Source organism: Cibotium barometz, chromosome 18, assembly GCF_041138505.1.
Source record: "Cibotium barometz isolate CiBa-2024 chromosome 18, ASM4113850v1, whole genome shotgun sequence".
In the NCBI taxonomy this organism is placed as follows: domain Eukaryota; kingdom Viridiplantae; phylum Streptophyta; class Polypodiopsida; order Cyatheales; family Cibotiaceae; genus Cibotium; species Cibotium barometz.
The window spans coordinates 32,066,954-32,087,599 of NC_141063.1; the positions used below are offsets into that span (position 1 = coordinate 32,066,954).

The 20,646-nt window shown below is 45.0% G+C and overlaps 1 protein-coding gene across 1 annotated transcript in view; it reads left to right on the top strand.

The window, feature by feature from the left end:
• The first annotated feature begins 6,410 nt into the window (after window positions 1–6,410).
• Window positions 6,411–20,646, top strand: part of LOC147629211 (vesicle docking protein) — a 114,891-nt gene continuing 100,655 nt past the window's right edge. The window contains exons 1-2 of the mRNA XM_086812473.1: window positions 6,411–6,600; window positions 6,749–6,895. Of these exons, the coding sequence (XP_086668599.1) occupies window positions 6,553–6,600; window positions 6,749–6,895 (195 nt within the window). The 5' untranslated portion in view covers window positions 6,411–6,552. The remainder of the gene's footprint in view (window positions 6,601–6,748; window positions 6,896–20,646) is intronic.

Below are 20,646 nucleotides of genomic sequence, written 5' to 3' on the forward strand. Positions count from 1 at the left end.
TAAAATAATGTTAACCATTGTGGTTAACAGCTGGGTTCTATTTACTACATATACGAGTTACTATTTTCAGTATGAGTTCTTTGTAGTGCCTGCGTAGCTTTGTTTGGGTCTTTGTTTGCATTTGGTATTTGCATCTGGTAAGGCTAACTATAATGGCTTTTTTTAAATGATATTTTATTAGTATTTTCCTCTTTTGTGTGTAGGTCTACGAAAGAAAAAAGACATGCACACTAAATGTTGAATGTAGTGGAGATACATCACCATTCTACCATATTGGACATGATGAATTACCCATGGTCGATGGCCCTAGGAAGCACAAGCTTCATTTTTTCCCTAGCAGAGCTAGACTGATCATTTGATTCTTACTATTTTGTTTTTTTGGATATTGGCCTTTTTTACCACTACAAAGTGAGGACATTCTTTGCATGTTTCTTTGGATATTGTTTCTTATTCGATGATATTAGTGACACATACATGTGTTTGTAGTTATTTTGAGAGAGAGAGAGAGAGAGAGAGAGATGCAAAAATAGGAATAAGAACTGTGAAAATATGGCACACATTGTAATCCATACATAATTATACTGAAGATCGTAGATAAATCCTAGGCTTGTAGTTTACTTCCCTAGTTTACCCTCTCTTTCGTAGTTTACTTTAGTTTACTCTCTCCTCCCCAGTTTCCTTCTTGGGTTTACCCTCTCCCCTAGTTTATTTGCATGCAAGGCCTAGTTTACTTGGTTTACTAGATACAATCTTAATTTACTTTATGGTCGAAAAAAATATGTCCAAAAGCTTTATCAACCACTCTCAGCTTACTTTTTTCTTGGGGAGAATATTTAATATATATTAGTCACTGCCAATAATTATATCTAGCTTTCTTTTTACAATTTCAGGCAGCCCAATTGGGTATAGTCCTTATTCCAAGATATCCACTAGCCTTTTATCACCTACCTGAGGCCCCTACCTATTCCAAGTATCTCTCACTGGTGGAGGTTAATAGTTTGCAAAGGAGGTTCCATCTTTGATCTTCCCATACAAAGGAGGACTGACTCCAAGATACATAGTAACCAAGTTGCATACAAGCTACCATCATAGGTTCAGTAGTAAACCCTTTGGGTGGAAGCTTTTCCAAAACACACTTACCAGCCCACACCTTCACCATAGGTCTAGTACCCAATGGATTTTCTATAAATGCCACAAAAGTATATACAGGGTGCTTCTCTTAAGGTACCACCTCTTGGTCCTGGGTCCAAACTTGGGTAGCTTGGTCTTCACCTCCTTGATAATGAATTCCTGCATACAAGTTTTTGGTTAGGGCAAGGTCTACTGTAAAGCAAGTCATCTGATTCCATTACATAGAGATTGAATTTCCTGGGGTGTGTTAGCATCATTCAGCTCGTTTGCAAAGTTTATAGATTTACAAAGTAAACACACTTATACATAGTTTCAATGCTATCCAGTTTCCCCACCCTTATAAAACACTAAGTTATTTTTAGAAATCCAGATCTCCCAAAGGCAACCATATCTGATAATGTTTAATAACCAGTTTTAGTAACCTCATCAGGTTCTATCCCCTTTCCCAAGACCCAATCACCCCACAATCCCTGAACCCCCAAAGATCTAGCCACCCATTTCTCTATCTTAACCCAAGATCCCTTGATGGCTGGGCACCCCCAAAAAAGATGTCTCCCATATTCCAAGGCAGTCCTCCTGCACCTTGGACAACAGCTTGAGGTAAAGTTCTTTTGTAGAAGCTTGGAACCAACTGGTAAAGCCACTAGACATACTTTCCACAAAAAGGCATGAAACTTCAAGGATAGGTTGGACTCCCAGATGAGCTTCCATCTCTTTCTCCAGGTTCCAGCTTTCCATTTTACCTTCCAAGTTTTGTTGCAATATACCACATTCAAATCTGATTTTCTCAGTTTTGAGTATAAGACTTTGGCTGAACCTTTATGCAACTTAACCCCATTGAACCAACCGCAGTCTTTGAGCCAGCTAGAGTCATCCAAAGCAATGGATACCCAACCTTTCTGAAGCTCCCCCAAGATCTGATTAACCAGAGTCCTTTCTCTAGGTTTTAATCCAAATTCAATGACTATAACTAATCAAGCTCTTTCCAGCCAACTAGGGACAATCCCAGCAATCTGCCAAGATTCTTAGCCCTTTGTTGTTCAAATTCTTTCCTACATTGATGAAGGAATTGCCTGTTACTCTTGCACAACCATCCCATTGTAGAAGATATAACATCTCCTTCCATTTTCCACACATGAACCTATAGAGTGAGGAGTTTATAATCTTGAGAGGAGTAGAGGAAAACAACTTGTTTCTCCAGTTAAGTCCCATCCACACCCCTCTTTGTTGATATACAGGCAACAATTTCTCTGAGCATTCTAGCCCAGAATTCTTCTTGGGATAAGCATTTGGGTAAGAGTAAAGCACTCTTGGCTGAAGTGTGAGTAGGGAGATGCAGAATATCCAAACCCCCATCAGCCTTAGGTAGGCTTGTTTTATCCCATGCTAACCAAGTAGGTACCCTCTTTGTATTGCCTTTATTTTTCCAAAGGAAGTCCCTTATGGGGCTCATAATCCTCTTCCACTGAGCTTTTCCAAAGTTGACCACCGGAGCCAAGAACATGATATAAGCATTTAGAACTGTGTTGCAGATAGCAAGTCTATCATGAAAAGGGACCCACACCTTTCCCACATTTTGAGTTTCACTAGAAATCTTTCAATGCCCCACTTATTAGTGACACCCACACCAAAAGGTACCCCCAGATGTTTGACAACTTGGCCCCTCTTAATCACCTCACACTCCCATCTAACTATGAATATCAAAGTCATTATCCTCTGTTAGGCTAATCATTTTGGTTTTTTGGATATTACACTTGGACCCACAGACATCAGCAAAATCTTGGACAATAGATAAAGCCCGTCTCATGTTATCCCCATCAGCTCTAAGAAAAAGCAAGGAGTCATCAGCAAAACATTGGATGATCAATTGCTCCCATCTTATAACATCAGACTAGTAACCCAACCTTTCTCACAAGCCTCTTCTAAAGCAACAATAAGGGGATGGGAGGCAATGGCAAACATAAGAGGGTCTAAAGGGCATCCTTGTCTAACAGACCTTATGATTTCAAAACCCCCAACTATTCTACCATTTAAAAAAAAACTAGAGTATCCCCCCAAAGACAGAGTGTGAATGCAAGAAGCAATCCTGGGGCCAAATCCCAATTTCTCCATTACTCTTGCCACATAGGACCAGTGAATCCTATCATAAGCTTTTTCCAGATCAAGCTGAAGCATTATGCATTTCTGGTTAGTTTTCATAGTTGCATCTCTCCCAATCATAGCAACCAGAATGTTGTCATAAATGGATATGTCCTTTATAAACCCATGTTGTTTCCTAGAAATCACCTTCTGAATCACTGGGGTAATCCTTAAGGCTATGACTTTGGCCAAGATTTTATATACCACTGTTAAGAGGGTAATAGGTCTCCAATGATTAAATCTACAGCAAGCAACCTGTTTTGGGATGAGTTTCACCACCCCCTCCTTCAGGTCTTTATCCAAGACCCCATGACTGAAAGCATGGCTACACATTTTCCAAATATATATCCTTCATGGAGGGCCAAAAGAGATGAAAAACTCTATAGAAAGACCATCCCATCCTGGAGACTTTTCCTTGCCCAACTTAGTAATAGCTACCCAAGATTCATCTTGTTCTATGTTCCTTTCCAGCCTATTGGTCTCTCCTCCATCTATACTATGCTTTACCAGTCTAAGAATTTTGCTTTCTGCACTATATCTTGCTTTGGAATCATCTTCCTTGAGACTCAAAGTGGCACCTAAATAATCTACCCATTTCCTGGCTACCTCCTCTATATCCTGGATCTCTACCCCATTTTCATCCCTAAAACTTCCCACAATCTCCATGTTGTCTCTCTTTTGAGTTAGCTTAAATAAATATCTATTAGGTCTCTTATTGGAGGAGAAGGCATTCCTTTTGAAAGCACCCAATTTGTACCTTGCTAGTTTGTCATCTTCTTCTTTAAGGCTTAGTTGGTAACTTGTGTATAGGTTGATTTCTTCCTCTGACAGTTTCCCCAGCTATCTTTTCCTCTGCAGAGCTTCTAGTTGATCACTCCACTTCTTCCTATTCTCTTTCCTCTCATAAGCTCTCAATTTTCCTCTCATAAGCTCTCAATTTTCCTACTCTCCTTATGAATCCTTGCATCTCAATAGCAAAGGCCCTCTAGGCACCTTCCCCAATGCCTCTTGTCCTCAGTCTACTAATCGCTTCTTTAGTGCTTTTTATAAATAGCTCATCTTTCAATAAGGAGTTATTTATCCTTAACTTCCTGGTTGGGAAATGTTGCAGTTTCCCATCATCCCCATTTCCAACATGCCACCCCCATATTAAAGGCATATGGTTAGACAGAGCAGAGGAATTATTTATCCTAATCTCCAATGTATGAGGTACCCAAGAAGTTTGGTGATGAAAAAAAACTCTATCTAACCTGGAAGAAGAGCCAAAATATTGTAAACTGAAGTATGTGTGTCTCGGGTCATTCCTCCATTCCCCAAGACTCCAACCATCTACCAGGCTCAACCTTCCTCTAAGTTCTCCCCATTTCCTCTTCTCCTGCCCCATTAGGATGCTGCTTCCTCCACATCTATCAACTAGAGCTTCTACCATATTAAAATCCCCCATAAGAATCCCCGGACATTGCATGTTAAGACCTGTAAGCAAGTCCCATATCCTTCCCCTTTCTATGTAATTATGAGGTCCATAGATGTTAATAACCCAAAATCTCTCTCCCTCGACCTGGAATTCTACCATTGGGGTGGTTAGCAATAAGGCAAGGCTTCAAGGATTCCTTTATGATGGTCATAACTCCACTATATCCTTTATCAGTACCCCTATAATACACTACCCAATCCTTAAATCTCTCCCTTCTAACCTCCTTTCCACCAAAAAGGTTATGTTCCTGTATGGCTAGCAAAGACAGCTTCCATTCTTTCACCAGACCTTAAAAAGTTACATTTTTCTTTTTATCCTTGATGCCTTTAACATTCCATGTACATCCCCTTATCTCAGCCTTGTTGATCATTGAATAGCTATCTCATGGACCATCTCCACCTCTTGACTATCTTCCTGATCAAGGTCAGGGTTCTGGGCCATCGGCTAGGTAGTTTCCACTTGCCAATGGAATTTTTCCATGGAAGAGGTCGCACTATCCATTCCCCCTAGAGGACTAAACTGGTTGGAGTATATCAAGGGACTAGGAATCTTGGGAGAGTTAACTATACCCTTCTCTTTTTTAGGAGATTTATTTCGGGGTCTTCTAGCTTCTTCTTTGGTTGATCTAAGATTGGTTTTACTCTTGGGTTTTTCAACCACCTTAGTCCAACCCTCTTCTATACACCTACTCTCTTGAGGGTCATGAACACTTTTCCTCTTATCCTCTTTAGCCTTGCTAACTTCCTTTTCTGATTATTTAGTCCCTCACCCTCAAGGTCCATGTCCTCCTTACTATCTTCCTTCTCTTTATTTTTGGAATGAGCATCACAAAACCTAGCTATGTGCCCAAGATCACCACATTTAAAATAGGCTCTAGGAAAAGGACTGAATTTGAGAGCTAATTCAAATTTGCCAAGATCCCCAAGATCTACCTCTAGGGTTTTCAGAGTTTTGAAGCTAGTGTTCCAAGATATGCATATGTTGTTCGCCTGGCAGCCAGAATCATCCACTTTGGGGATAAACAGAGGTGGATCCAATGCTTTTGCCAACTCTCCTAGAGCCGGGCGAAGCCAGGGAGGGAGACCTACCGGCTTTACCCACATAGGACAAGCCTTTTTTAAACTATGGTTAACATCAAACAGGGATCAAATGGGATTGCATGCACTAGCTTGGGGCCCATAAACAAAGGAGCTTTGGAGAAAATATCAGAGACAGCCTGTCCTTTAGAGAAAAGGACATTAAAAAAGCCTTTCCCCAGAAATAGTGCAGAAGGAGAACATATTTACATGCTTCTTCACTAGGTCTACAGAGACCTTGGTACATACCTTGGGGGCCGACGGCTGTACTAGCGAGGGATGTAATCTTCTCGTTACCCAATCGGCCTGCAGTCTCTTCTTCTCTTGTGTCTCCTCAACTTCCTCACGCACTCTCTTCATCTCGTCCAAGTCTTCAGCGCCCCAGTCACCCCAACTTTGGGCGTCTTGCTCCCCTCTATCCCCCATACCTTGCATCCAATCTCCCATGCGAGCCATCAGACTCCCTGTGTGCGCGACGTACGTCGCCCACGCACCCCACTACCCCTTCCGGCCACATTCTCGGAGCCCCTTAACATGCAATGATCAACCTTAAGTCACTCTTAGTGCCTTGCCTCTTAGCTTACTTTCTTAGTTACCCGATGGCTTTAAAATGGCAACGAAATAAAATGCGGACTTGAAGGGGGTTGTGTGTGATAGCCCACGACTTTGTTAGACATCCTAACCCACGCAACACTCAGAAAGAAGCTTCCATTTTTTTGAAAGAGATTGTCTATGGCGGGCATAGACCTGCGCAAAGCTTGCCTCGATTGCCTTTCCCAGGTGCCTATACAGAAACCCTTCGAATTGTGACTAGATGTCACACAGTACTGCTGATACATGTGAATAAATTGAGCTCCAAAAAAGCTTCCTTCCTTGTCGGCTCTGGTGGACAAACGCTTCCGTGTAACACAGAGATTTTTTTGAACAGTTAGCAGGTGAAGATGTGAAGGATGCGCTTGTTTATCTGGACGCTGGCGCAGGAGAAGCTTTCCATTTCATGGGCGGCCTTGCAGCCCTTCTCCCTTTCGGCCCCCGAGCTGTTTGCAGCCTGGAGAACGCATCTCCTCTCGATGCAGTAGGTTTCTCTTTGCTTCTCTGCAAATGATGTGACATGATGACAAAGAGAAAATAAATCCTCTTAAAATAAAATCCTCTTTTATTTATTTGTGGGTTACTTCATTAGACGATGTCTTGATCTTTAGCAGATCTAAGAAGGAGCATATTGAACATCTTTGAAAGGTGTTTCAATTGCTGAGGGAGCATTCCTTATTCGTTAAGGAGTCTAAGTGTGATTTCTCTGCTAACGAAGTAAAGTATCTGGGACACATTGCACACCCAAAGAAGGAATCCTCATGGATCTTGAAAAGATTGAAGTTATTCCACATTGCACACCCAAAGAAGGAATCCTCATGGATCATTGCACACCCAAAGAATGTTTAGAAAGTAGATTATGCGAAGGTAGATATACCAATTACGAATCAGCTCAAAGGGGAAGGAAAAGTCTTCACCTGGGAAGGAGCCCAAAAGCAAAGCTTTGAAAAGCTTAAGCTACTTATTGCTACAACTCCTGTGCTAAAAATAGTAGACCCAAATGAGAATTTTGTGATCAAAACTCATGCAAGTAATAATGTTGTAGGAGCGGTCCTTTTACAAAAAGGAAGTGCTTTTGAAAGCAAGAAGTTGGATCGCTCTCAACAAAATTATTCAACATATGAGAATGAGCTTTATGTAATAATTCATGCATTGAAGAAGGGATGCCATTATTTATATGGTGCCAAATTTGAAATCCTGACTAATCATGAAAGTATGAAATATTAGCTAGACCTTTTTGGCAAGAAGACTTATTGGGCAAAGATGGTGCAATAGTTTGATTTCCAACTAAGGCATCGAGAAGGGAAGTTTAATGTGGTAGCATATTTCCTTAGCTGAATGGAAATGGTAAATGAATTGGGATTTCATAATTAGTTTCTATGCTACGTATCTAGTACTAATCTTTAGGAATAGTGGTCTAATCTAGCAAGATTAGGGGAGTCCTGGGATTAGAGGAAGCAGGTTGATACAACTGGCTAAGGCTCATAATAATACCAAGTATATTGGCTATTTATGAGCGGATGGTTATTTATAGCAGCAGTAGGCAATATATAAGTGAGACTTGGGTTATTATTGTTCACAGAAAGTTATTCACTTTGTGGTCTGCGATGGACCAGGATTACCGTTGGGAACATAATTGGATTTGACGGGTCACGGACGGTTGTGCCGAAGGCCTCTATAGGCAAGCGTTGGTGGTATACTAGTGCTGACTGGCATGGTTCGTGGGATTGGAGCCTTAGTCTCTGGAGCGTGGGAGGTTTGCGGACGCGAACCTACGGTTGGGTGGTGAGCTAGCCTGCACCTCTCATAGGTGTCACGTGCATCCCGCACTTGGATGCCACGTAGACATTTCTGTACAGAAGGTGCAGGACCTGGGATGGTGAACTGGTCCCATGTGAGCCCAGTCCGGGACGAGTCAGCCAGGGATCCATCTCAGTCGTCCGAGGTCAGGTGTGCACTGTCCTGCACATGAAGCAGTGCCAGTCCGCGCTGTGAGTCTCCCTCTGGAATGATGTCAGATGTTCTGTGTATCTGGTTTGCAACTGGATGCCAGGCCTCTGTAGGCATGTAGGTTTGCATGTAGAGATGGGGCCAGCCATAGGGCTACCCTAGTGTGAGGAATTGCACTTGCACTTGTAGAATGGGCATGGGGGAGGTGTAGAACCACCCCCAAGGGGCCAGGAGGGCCCACATTGTGCCCACCAGCCATGGCTTGGGCTGGAAGGGCAGTCGGCCAGCCCTAGGGCTGCTGGACAGGCAGCCGACAGGGTTAGAAACCCTGCCCAGCCAGTCGGCCAGGTGTGGGGGGCAGTCCCACACCCATGCGCATGGTGCCCAGCAGCCAGGGTGCTGCCCAGAAGCATGCGCAGGCTGGACTGCAGGGAATATAGTGTGAAAACACTTTATTGAATATATCTCAGTCGTGGAGCTCCCTGAAGCCAGCCGACTGGAGACAAGAGGTGGTATAAATACCCCAGCCCATAATCCATGTTTCCATCTCATAATTCACCAAGTGCTCCAAGCAACCAAGGGCCAAGACAGCCAAGAACATTGCTAAAGCAAAGGGGTGAAGGACTGAAGGTCAAGGGCAGGTTTTCCAGCCAAGAAAAGGTCAAGTACTTTGTATTTGTTTCAGATTTACATCATTCTAATAAAGTAAATACACCATCCGTGGTGGGGGCCCTACAGAGGGTAATTGGGACCCAATACTGTGTCCTTCTCCATCTCCCCCTTCTCTCTCTATTTTTCTGCACATCGTCTTTCAGTTTGTGCGTTAATTCCGTCGCGAAAAGAGTGCTGTTTTCTGAGTTTTGAAGTACCGATCTTTCTCCGAAGCTTCCGCATATTACAGTGGTATCAGAGCTCACTTCAAGGACAAAGATTCAGCAAAGAAAACTAGAAAATTTTTTCGCTCGTGTGGTTGGTTTTTAGACGCCGGTGGACTACCCCTTTCGGAGTGACTCCTGTCCCTCGAAGGACGGTTGGTTTTTAGCCTCCGGAAGCCTCCGGAAGCCTCCCACACAGATAGTGGATGGTCAGATTGCGTTCCGGAAAGGAACTGCATTTTCCCGCTATGGCGAACTTCGGCGACGAGAGAGAACCAGAATCATGGGACCAGAGTGCACTAGGCAGCCCAGCTAGGGCACCCGGCTTGAGTGTACAAGACATGTTCCAGCAGATGATGCGAGCAATCGCAGACCAGACAACCAAGTTGGATGAGCAGAAGCGCGGATTTTGGCTCTGGAGGAGCGTTCTCGCTCTCCAGCGTCGCGTTTTCCATCTCCTCCTCCCTCTCCTTCCGTATCCCAGATACCAGATCCTCGTCATCACAGGGACCCTCTCGCAGGGTCACAGCCGCAGCCAAGCTCCTTGCTTGAGATGCAGATGCGTGCATTGGAGATTCGACAACGAGAAGACGAAGCCATGCGACGAGTGGAACACAAGCGTTACCTCCGAGCTTTGGACGCCAGATTGACACCGGCGGCGCCCTCGAATCATTTTCCCGAGAAAATGAATTTCAGTAAGTATAATGGTAAACTCGATCCCACTACTCTGTATTCATGGTTACATCAATTTGAAGCTTACTTTGCCGCAGTTAGGAAATCAGATATTGACAAAGTGATCTTAGCCAGTTGGTATTTGGAAGGTGAGGCCATTCCTTGGTGGACTCAGTGGGCTCATGCCCACACCAGATCAGGTATGGCAGCTTATGGGTGGGACGAGTTCGTCCGTGACCTTAAGCAGCGGTTTTTACCGCCCCACTACCTTGAGCGACTCGAAGACGAGTTCAGGGGTGCGCGTCAGAATGCGCAACCAGTCCTTCAGTTTGCCAATAGAATTTCGACCTTGTGTCTACAATTAGGCTTATCTGATGCGGACAAGAAAGGGCAGTTTTTGTATGGCCTGGACACGCACATCCAATGGGAGGTGCGTATGTTTAGACTAGCCACCTTTGAGGACGCACTCTCGCTTGCGCAGAGTGCAGAAATGAAACACAATGGTGGCAAGCCCAAGACTTCCCAGCCGGCTTCTCCTAAGGCTAACGCCTCGGGGGGCAAAAGCCAGAACCAGACGGGGTCTTCCCCAGGACAGAGCCCGGGAGCCTCTGGCTCCAAGAACTCGAACAATGCGTCTAAGCTTACTCCAGACCAGAAAGCGGAGGCAGGCAAGACAGGTGGCAAGTTGAGTGCTGAGGAGCTTTCTCAGTACAGGAAGGAGGGTAGATGTTACTTTTGTCACACAAAAGGACATACTTCTCGGGATTGTCCGAAGAAGCCTCCAAAGGCCGCCGCCGCCTCCACAGCTTCCGTGGTGAGCACAGCTCCCACACAGACCCAAGTGGCTACCCCTAGTTCTTCAACCCCCGGTGCTTCAGTTGGAGCAATTATTAGCCGGGAGCTCGAAGATAAGCAGAAGGGCGCCCATGACCAGGAGTATGAGCGCAACGAATTGCTCAAGTCCTTTGGCTACATAGGTGGCCAGAGAGTCGTTGTCTTGTTTGACAGCGGCAGCACGGAGGATGTGATCACGGAAGAGGCCGCTAGGCGTGCCCGTTTCGAGCTGACTCCGGTGGACAAGCAGGTTGAGGGTTTTAGCACCGGTATGACAACGAGCGTCAAGTATGAAGCTCTAAGTGCTAAATTAGTGATTCAGGGCATAGAGTTTGTGCGTGACTTTATGGTTGCCCCTCTTGTAGGAGCAGACATAATTTTGGGTATCCAGTGGTTTCACAAGTTTCTTCCTGATGTCAAGTGGGACAAGCACACGTTCCAGATCGATCGGAATGTGTCAAACACCCCTGTGACCATTAAGTGTGAGCCAGGTATTCCAAACTTTCCGCTCATAAGCCACTTGCAGGCTAAGCGAGCAGTCAGGAAAGACGCACTGTGTGCGATGATTTACGTCCAGACAGCCCAGACGGTGGCCAGTGCTTCCGAGAAGTACTCGGTTCTCCATGAAAAGTTCCAGAAGATTTTTCTTCGGGACAGTCTCCCTCCCTAGCTTCCCCCGTCCAGACCGGAGGATCACAAGATTGACCTCCTCCCAGGCTCGGAACCCCCGAGCAAGTTCCCGTATCGCCTTTCTAAGGCAATGGAATCGGAGTTGGACCGCCAACTCCAAGAATTGTTGCAAGCTGGCTTCATCCGCCCCAGCGTGTCGCCATTTGCAGCACCGATCTTATTTGTTAAGAAGAAAGATGGGTCTTCTCGGTTGTGTGTCGATTATCGTGCACTCAACAAGCTGACTATCAAGAGCAGATTCCCGATGCCTCGAATTGACTATATTCTCGAGAGGCTGAATGGAGCTAAGGTGTTCTCTAAATTGGATTTAAAGAGTGGGTACCACCAGGTTCGGTTTTGACATCCCCAAGACAGCTTTCCGTACAGAACGGGCCCACTATGAATTTGTGGTTATGCCATTTGGATTGACGAACGCCCCAGCTACATTTAACCGCATGATGATGCGTATTTTCCGGGAGTTGATAGGAGTGTGTGTGTTCATATTTTTGGACGACATACTCATATTTTCAGCTACAGTTGAGCAGCATGACATTGATGTGGAGAAAGTCCTTAAGTTGCTGGAAAGCAACGAGCTCTACGTCAATGAAAAGAAGTCAGAATTTTATCTGTTCCAGGTACATTACTTGGGATATATAATCAGTGCCGAAGGCATTCGACTTGATCCAGCTAAAGTGGCCGAGATTGTTAACTGGGAAGTACCTCAGACTGCTTATGACATTAGATCATTTGTGGGTATATGCCAGGCATATTCCACCCACATTGACAAGTTTTCTGATCTCTCGGCAGACCTCACCGATCTGCTAAAGGGAGTGAAAACAAGGAGGCAAAAGATTCGAATGACTCCACGAGCGTTGGAGGCATTCCAGAACCTCAAGGTGGCTTTGTCAGAAGCGCCTTGTTTAGCCCTTGTCTCGTGGGACGAACCATTTCAAGTGATCACCGATGCGAGTAACATCGCAATTGGAGGTGTATTGCAACAGAATGGTCATCCAGTAGCTTACATGTCTCGTAAGTTACTGCCCGCCGAAAAGAACTACTCAGTCTATGATCGTGAACTCCTAGCAGTTATACAAGCCTTGAAACATTGGAAACATTTCCTGTATGGCCGTGACTTCGAGGTCCGCACTGACCATCAGGCATTGCGCTGGATTCAGACGATGCCAAGTGCACAGTGGAGTGATCGACAACACCGCTGGAGTCAGATATTCCAGCAGTTTGGTGGCATGATTGAGTATCTTCCAGGAAAGGCCAATCCAGTGGCCGATGCTTTGAGCAGGAAGGGACAAGTATCTGCGATCCAGACCACTAGACTGGACCTTGTTGGTACAGGACTAGAAGACATGAAGCACACGTACGCGGATTCCGAGGAATTCGGTACACAGTGGGAACAGGCATTGGATGCCACAGGACCATGCCATTTTCTGATACGCGATGGTTGGCTTTACTACAAAGGCCGACTGTGTGTCATGAAATCATTCCGGGCAGCTCTTCTCCATGATGCCCATGAACTGGCCCTCAAGTCCATCAAGCCTTAGTAGACGTTTCTATCACGAGGATACCTAATAATAATCATAAATGGATCCAAGACACTCTTTTATGGTATTATTAATCTCCATGTCTATTATTGAGCTTTTAGTTATTTTTAGCCACTTCGCTTTTAATTGACCCAAGGCCAATCTAGACCTCATCCTTGCTAACCCTTAGCCTCCTCCGCAAGTCCAATTAGCCCCTAGCTTTTTAAACGTAACCCTTAACCTAACTGACCTTGGGTTAGCACACCTACTTAATCCTAGGTCCTCGACCCATGGTTAATACTAGCCTAGCCTAGTTTGGAATGTAAAATTATCTCCCCTTCAATAAGATTCAGGTCCTCATGAATCCCATTAGGAGATCATCAACCAGCTACATCCACCGTAGCATCCGCATAAGTTCCCTAGCCCTTACCTTAGCTAGCCTATGGAACTAAATATGATCACACGTTTATCTCTGTTTTACAGAGCCCAAGTCCCATGGGCTTGTTCTAAGTATGTCTAGAACATTAGAAACCCTTTTATGTAAACTTGCTTACCAATCCATTCCCTCTTGACGTGTCAAAATCAGAATTTCTTTGCATAAGGAAGCTAGAGCGCTTTACTCGTGTATCACACCAAAGATAATGCAAAAAGATTCTTGAAACCCCAATACTGTGAAACTCCACAGTTTAGTCTATAATGCCAAACCTCATGTGCTTGTGAGCAATCACTAGCTGACTTAGTGCTCTAAGGTTCCAACATCCTTCAAACTTGTGTCAACAAACAGACTAGACACATTAAAGTTCTCATCCTTAGTAAACTTACTATTGAAGAATTATCATTCTTGACTTGTTTGCAAATAATCAACATCCTTCCAAGTTAACTGACTTGCTCTGGAAGAATTGACATTCTCCTAGGATTAATAGAGTAGTCCAACAAAAGGCTATCAGCTCTTTAGCACTCCAATCTTCCTCTTTAGCACTCCAATCTTCCTCTTAATGCAAATCACATTTCCCCCAAAAGAATTGGGTCCACAACTCGATACCAAGGAACACACGGAAGTCACCCTCAAGTATAAATATCTTATCGTTCACCACGCTAGTGAGATTTGCCTAAAGTAATTAGCTACTTAATACTAGCCAATAGATCCAAGTGATTAGTACCAAGGTACCTGATTGGTCCTTTGTATGGAGAGCTTCCACACAGTAATCCATAACTATGAAGGATTACCTTCCAAGTCAAAACCATTCTGGACAAAGGCGATTTCCTAGAGCCTTTGGGCATTACCAAGTCAAACCTGCCTTGTAACAAGTAGTTCCAAACTAACAAGAAAAACCGAATTGTCGCATCAACCCGCAGTCACAATCAAAACTAGTTTGAGTTCTTTCACCCCACCAATTGGGAAGTACAACACTTCACCTATATCTTGTCTATGGAACCAAGTCCACACCATGGAGCATCTGATACTTTTGTGGGACCTAGCATAGTCACAGGGAATGGGCATTTTTAGACTTGGGAATGTTGGGGATGGCAGCATCTTCCCGTTCCCATTCCCGTCCCATGTCACTCTATAGTCACAGGGAATGGCCATTCTCAATCTTTTCCGTCCCCGTTCCCCGTTCCCATTTCGCGTCCCATGTGACTATGGGACCTAGTCCTCACCTAGAGCACCTCTCACCTTTGTGGGTACCTCATGCTAACGTATTATAAAAAGTCAGCAAGCACAATTGATCCAATCAACCGAGGGCTAAGCAATATGGCCTTAGACTCATGGTCGCAGACCTAGAAGTTTACCTCTCCTCTCACTCTCAAAATTGACGCTACATCTTTGTGCACAGGGTACAACTCAACATCATTAGAGAGGCTATGTTGTGAATCATGAGAGAAGCTATGTTGTAATTCAATGCTAACAAGCACTTTCTGGCTTAGAGAATCACCCTGCCCAACAGCTCCAGGAAATACGCTATCTCGGTAGTGTCACGACCACATGCCTGGAAACCCTAGTAGAGTTACGATAACCCACATCGAATTTGAGTTCGACGATTGCGATAGTGACTCTTCTCCCAACCATAGGCTTGAAAGAGTGTGCATAGAGTGGAAGCAAGATGAGCACTAGCGTGTGCTGAATTGAGAGTGCAAGAGAGAGACATGCAACTAATAAGCTGAATATACTGTAGTGAAAGCAATCCTGAGCAAGAGACCAAAGTGTCTCATAAGTTAAGGATACAAGAGAGAGAGAGAATGTCAACACATGAACCACACAACCTAGAATGATCAATGAATGAAAAGGGAGAGATCAGCCCACCTATTAATAGGTAAGAAGGGGTTGGCCGATTGGAGCATAGGAGCTGGCCGATTGGGACATGCTCACCCGACCTGGGAAAAATACCAAGAAAAAGCAAAAAAATGTGGAAAAAATACAGGTGGCCAACCCACAACCAAGGGCCATAAAAGGGATCAAATATAGGTAAATACATGGCAGCATATGAGGATGAATATGCTAACACCCCCTCTCGGCACGAGATGTTGAACAAACTCCAAGAAGCTGAAGATGAGGAGCCAAGGAAGCCTAAGACACCGGCTTGGTGAACAAACCTATTGCATTCTCTACTAAAGGACAATACTCCAAACGCAAATCTCGAGCAAGAACTTGTTCACGAACATAGTGATATTGATTCTTTCTATTTGCTACTTCCCTTAGTGCTAGGCTTCATTATGGCTGAGTCTGCCCTGCATCTCCGGAGGTTTGATAGAAACTCAATACGAAGGGCTTTGTGTGAATATATGCTCTTAATATGTGTGTGTGTGTGTGTGTGTGTGTGTGTGGAGGGCGTGTGTGAGAGCATATCTTGATACAGAGTTCTACACCCACTATTGGGCTCTGATGACGTTAGTGGGGATGTCGTAGTATCTAGTCCATACTATGCATAATTGAGTTGATAGTTATATAGTCTTGTGGGTTGACTACCATGAGTATATAACATGCACGTTCCTAAAAGGTGAATTTGGGCATGCTCCTAAACTCATCTAGGTATATATAGTGATACTGAATCTCAATGTGTTTCGTACGAACATGAAACACAGGGTCCTTGGCGATGGCAATGCAACTCTGATTGTCACACCAAAGAAGAGTACATCCAGTAGGAGGAAAGCCAAGTCCTCCCAATAATCTCCGCATCGCCTCACATGGAGCATAACAAGCTCCTCGATACTCCGCCTCTGTAGAGGAAAGCACCACAGTAGGCTGCTTTCTACTGCGCCATGAAATGGCTCTCGACCCAAGTTAGAAAACACAATCAGTGGTCGAACACGCTGAGTATCTGGATCTCTAGCCCAATCTGAATCAGTCCATCCAAGAAGAGTGCACCCTTAGCCAATGGCCATAGAATATGCCAAAATCCAAAGTATCCCTCAAGTATTGAAGCATTCTGAGAGCACATCGCCTATGCTGCTGACGGGGCTTGGATGTGAAAGAACTCAATAACTTGAATGTGAAACAAATCTCCAATCGGGAGTAGGTTAACCATACCAAACAACCGACGAGAACTTGAAACTGTCCCAAATCAATCCCTGGAGAAGCATCAAGAAGAGAAAGCTTCTCACCAGTATCCATAGGAGAAGATACTGGACTACACCTAGTCATCTGAAACTTGTCAAGAATCTCCCGTGTGTACTTCTGCTGAGAAAAGAAAATACCCTAAGGGGTCTGCCAGCCAAGTGTCACATGCACTCTGCCCTCAGTGCATGGTGACAAACTGGTTCATCATCAGCACTGCAACATTTGTACATTATTAGAACCCACTAGGATGATATTTGTCGTATGCCGTGACCCCATTGTACATCCTCAGTCCAGGATAAGTCAGGCACGAGCTACGTAGGTCATTCCTCAGCCTTAGCGGGTCAGTCGGTCAGTCAAGTCCCTTAACCAACTTGGAGAGAATAATTCATGCATGTAGAGTCAGTAGAAGCCTTAGGGTTTGCATCAGAAAGCACTCTGCATCCGGCATAATATGCATTCATATGCCTGTGCATCATTTAGAACATCCCAGAAACCTTAGGGAATTTACTAGGATTTATGTGGTATTTTTCCCATAATTTATGGTATTTATTTAGCATTTAATGTCATTTATAAACATAAACTTTATTAAATAAATGACCAGCCAACTTGACCAGTCCCTAGTTAGTATAAATAGGCTTGCATAGGGCTTAGTTCTTCATTCAGTCTTCAGTGTGCTAAGAGCTTTCCTCCTTAGCCCTAGGAGTACCCTTGCCTTCAGCCCTAGACTAATCCAACAGCCTTGGAGCTTCTGCGTTTGCTTCTCCAGCCTTGAGAACCTGCGTTTTTGCTTCCATCAGCCCTACTAGTCCAACGCAGCAGTTCAGTAGACCATTCAGCAGTTCTGCAGTCCCTACAGACCATAGGCGCAGCCATACAGTACATCCACAGGCCCAAAACAGCAAGCACCTCTGCGTTTTCTGCATAGATCACAGCCGGCCTGTGTTCAGTTCACCGCAGCCCTGTGTTTACAGTTCTACAGCAGACCAGCCTTGCGTTTTCAGTTCTACAACAGTCCTACAACAGTATTCAGCCCTACAGACCTGCCTTTGCAGATTCCCAGCAGTTTCAGCCTTGATTCATCAGTCTACATCAGTATCCAGCATTCAGTGCATCATTGAGGCATACACCAGTCATCTGGTAAAGGTATTCTATCATTCATAAGCATTTACAGCATTCTAACATAGCTTAGAACAATCCACTGCCTTCTTTTCTCAGCCTCAGGTGTGCAGCCCTTCCTCATGCCCTTGGGAAGAGTGCATAGGCTCGAGATCAGTTCATTGAGGTGTTTCTACAGCTGTGTACAGTTCAGCCAGGCTTCTGATCCTTCGAGATCTTGCGTTTGGCTTATCTACAGTCCACAGTCATTCTCTCTAAAGTAATAAAGCAAATACTATCTCGTTATCGGGATAGGGGGCCCTTCAGTGGGCAATTCGGGACCCAATCTGGTGTACAGTTCTCATATATCTCTCTCTCATCTCTTTAAAGTTTGAAGTATTAAAGTGGATTGCTAAACTCACGAAACTCAGGATACAGAAGACAGTGTGAGCATTTGTGTGACAGGATCTTCCAATACAAAGACTTCCGCTGCATACAGGCTTAGTTCGTACGAAAGGTACGATACGGTACGGTACGATAAAATACGGTACTAATTGGTACCTTAAAATTTTTTGCGGTACGGTACGATATTAGTATGTTTTTTTAAAAAAAATACTTCCTAAACTTACAAATTGTAGACAAGAAGTTACAAAATAGTAGAACCATGAACATAATGTCATCATGCCATTAGAGTACAAAATTGGTACAAAAGGATAGGCCAAAAACTCATGGCATGGGCGACCGCCAATATGCGTACATACATGATACTACATACTACAATACATCATCAATGGGCTAGAAGGAGATAGATGCCCAATGCCTAGAGAGCTATAACATATCAAAAGTCTACATCATCACCAACATCTGCATGATCACTACTAGAGTGTCCATCAAGAGAGTTCTCTGAAGAGGACTCTTTGAAGGTGATCGAGACACTCTAGGGATCATTCTCGCTAAGTAGGTTGCCGTCATCATCAAACAAGGGCTCTCTAGGCAGTGGGGTATCATCATGAGGGGGCAATGGAATATAATCATGAAGGCGGGGATTGGAGCTCGAGGATCCCCGCCTCACATATGTGCGAAGGCCACCCTCTGCCGATGCCGAAGGCGGAGGCCTATGAACTCCAACTGCTCGGTCCCGTCCATGCTGACTCCTGGTGCTGCGAGTATCTGCTGCCACAAGCTCACTATAGAGCTCCATGAAGATTGCCTCCTCCTCCTCATCAGGTTGTTGATTGACACTTGCAAAGTTTTCACTCGTCAACATGACAGTATCAACATTGACCTACACATTAAGGTACAAAAGTTAGAGTCTGTACACAAAACTTAAAAGTTATGAGTCATGACAAGTTACAGTCTAGACTTGTCACTTACTTGCTTGAAACTACCCATACTAAGAATGCCCTGCATCATGCGCAAGTTAGTGCGGCAGTAGACCAACCGCTCCAACTGTCGTGTGCTCAGTCGATTGCGTATCCTCGTGTGTATGAGAGAATAGGAACTCCAGTTCCTCTCACATGCACCCGTAGAACAATCCTGGGCTAGGACCCTTAAGGCTATGGGTTGGAGATGCTCTAGTCCATACCCAAAATTGTCCCACCAAAAAAGGGGCTTCACAAGTGACTCCCTCCTCCAGCAAGTGGGAGACGAAAAGGATGTTTGTCCTCTCTGATCAACATGGCAGCCCAACTCCTCTAGAAAGGCATTGTGCTCATCAACTAGCACAGCTCGAAGCATATATGCATCCCGATCTTGTCGAAGCTCCCTATCGGTGCAAACTATTGGAGACTTGTAGGCTGGATGTACCAATGCTGCAAACCCGTGGATTGGTTTGTTTATCCACCTCCATCTCTTCTGTGCAATCTCCATGATTTGTGCTCGCTCGTCAAATTAGCGGTAGATGAAACTCCCGGTAGTCTTTCTCCCCCTTCTCCCGGTGTCAACCGCACGCAAGAAGTATGTGCCAAGCGGGCAAGACACAAGGATGTTGATAATGCCACGCTTCCTTTGATCACTCCATCCATCTGTGAGAATAGAACATCCATACTTCATCCATGCGGCTCGAATCGGGTCAAGGGCTCGATCAATTCTCTGCTTCTCTTCATCAATCTTCCTCGTGCGCATAGCCGTGTAAGAGACCCCCGTCCACCCCTCACATGGGCCCACATTCGCAATCGCGGTCACCATCTTCTTCCATTGCTCCTTTTGGAGTACATTGAAGGCAAGATTGCATTCAATAATGGTGCGAGCAATCTCTATCTCCGCAAGGCGTTGCCGCTCCTTAAGGAATGCAACCGAACCTCTCACACTACCCGTGACTTGGTGGAGAGAGGGTTGCACCCCTTCACGCTCCACCACCCTTTGCCTTTTGCCCGATGCGGAGGCGGACCGTGAATCCGTGGAAGTGGCAGTGGAGGATACACCAATGAAAGAGCCGGTGGCCGCTTCATCATGTGCCGATGGTGGTGCTAGTGGTGGTGCCGGTGCGTGTGTTGATGATGCTCCTCTACTTGAATTTGAGCCGCCGCTCATCTTCCACGAAATGTCATCGGCAATGCTTTGCGGAATCTCCTTGCATGGGGCAACTGTCACGACCCTGTGTTTTTCTCTGGACAGTATGCAGGTGTGCACAGGGACATGGTGGACAGTGTGAATGGCATCAGGTTGGAGTCAAAGAGTAAACCCATGTGTGGGCAACCCCAAGTGTGAAGGGGGCAAAGAGACTTTAATTTAAAAAGGTTTTATAACCTTTGGTGGGCAAAAATTAAAGATATAAAAGGTTTTAAAACCTTAGGAGGCCACTAAGCAATATTTAGAGGCTACTCCACTTTTGGAAGCCCACGACTCCTTATTCTCTCTCTAGCTTTTTGGGAAAGGTGCAAGCTCTCATGCGTGGAAGAGAGGAGAAGTCGACTGCTGATGTTGGCTGCTGGTTTATGGCTGCGCACAGAAGAGCCAGTGCAGAACTGTACGACTGCTGCAGGTACAGTGTACGGCTGCTGCAGGTACAGGCTGCGCAGGACAGGTTGCGCAAGTCAGGCGGCTGCAG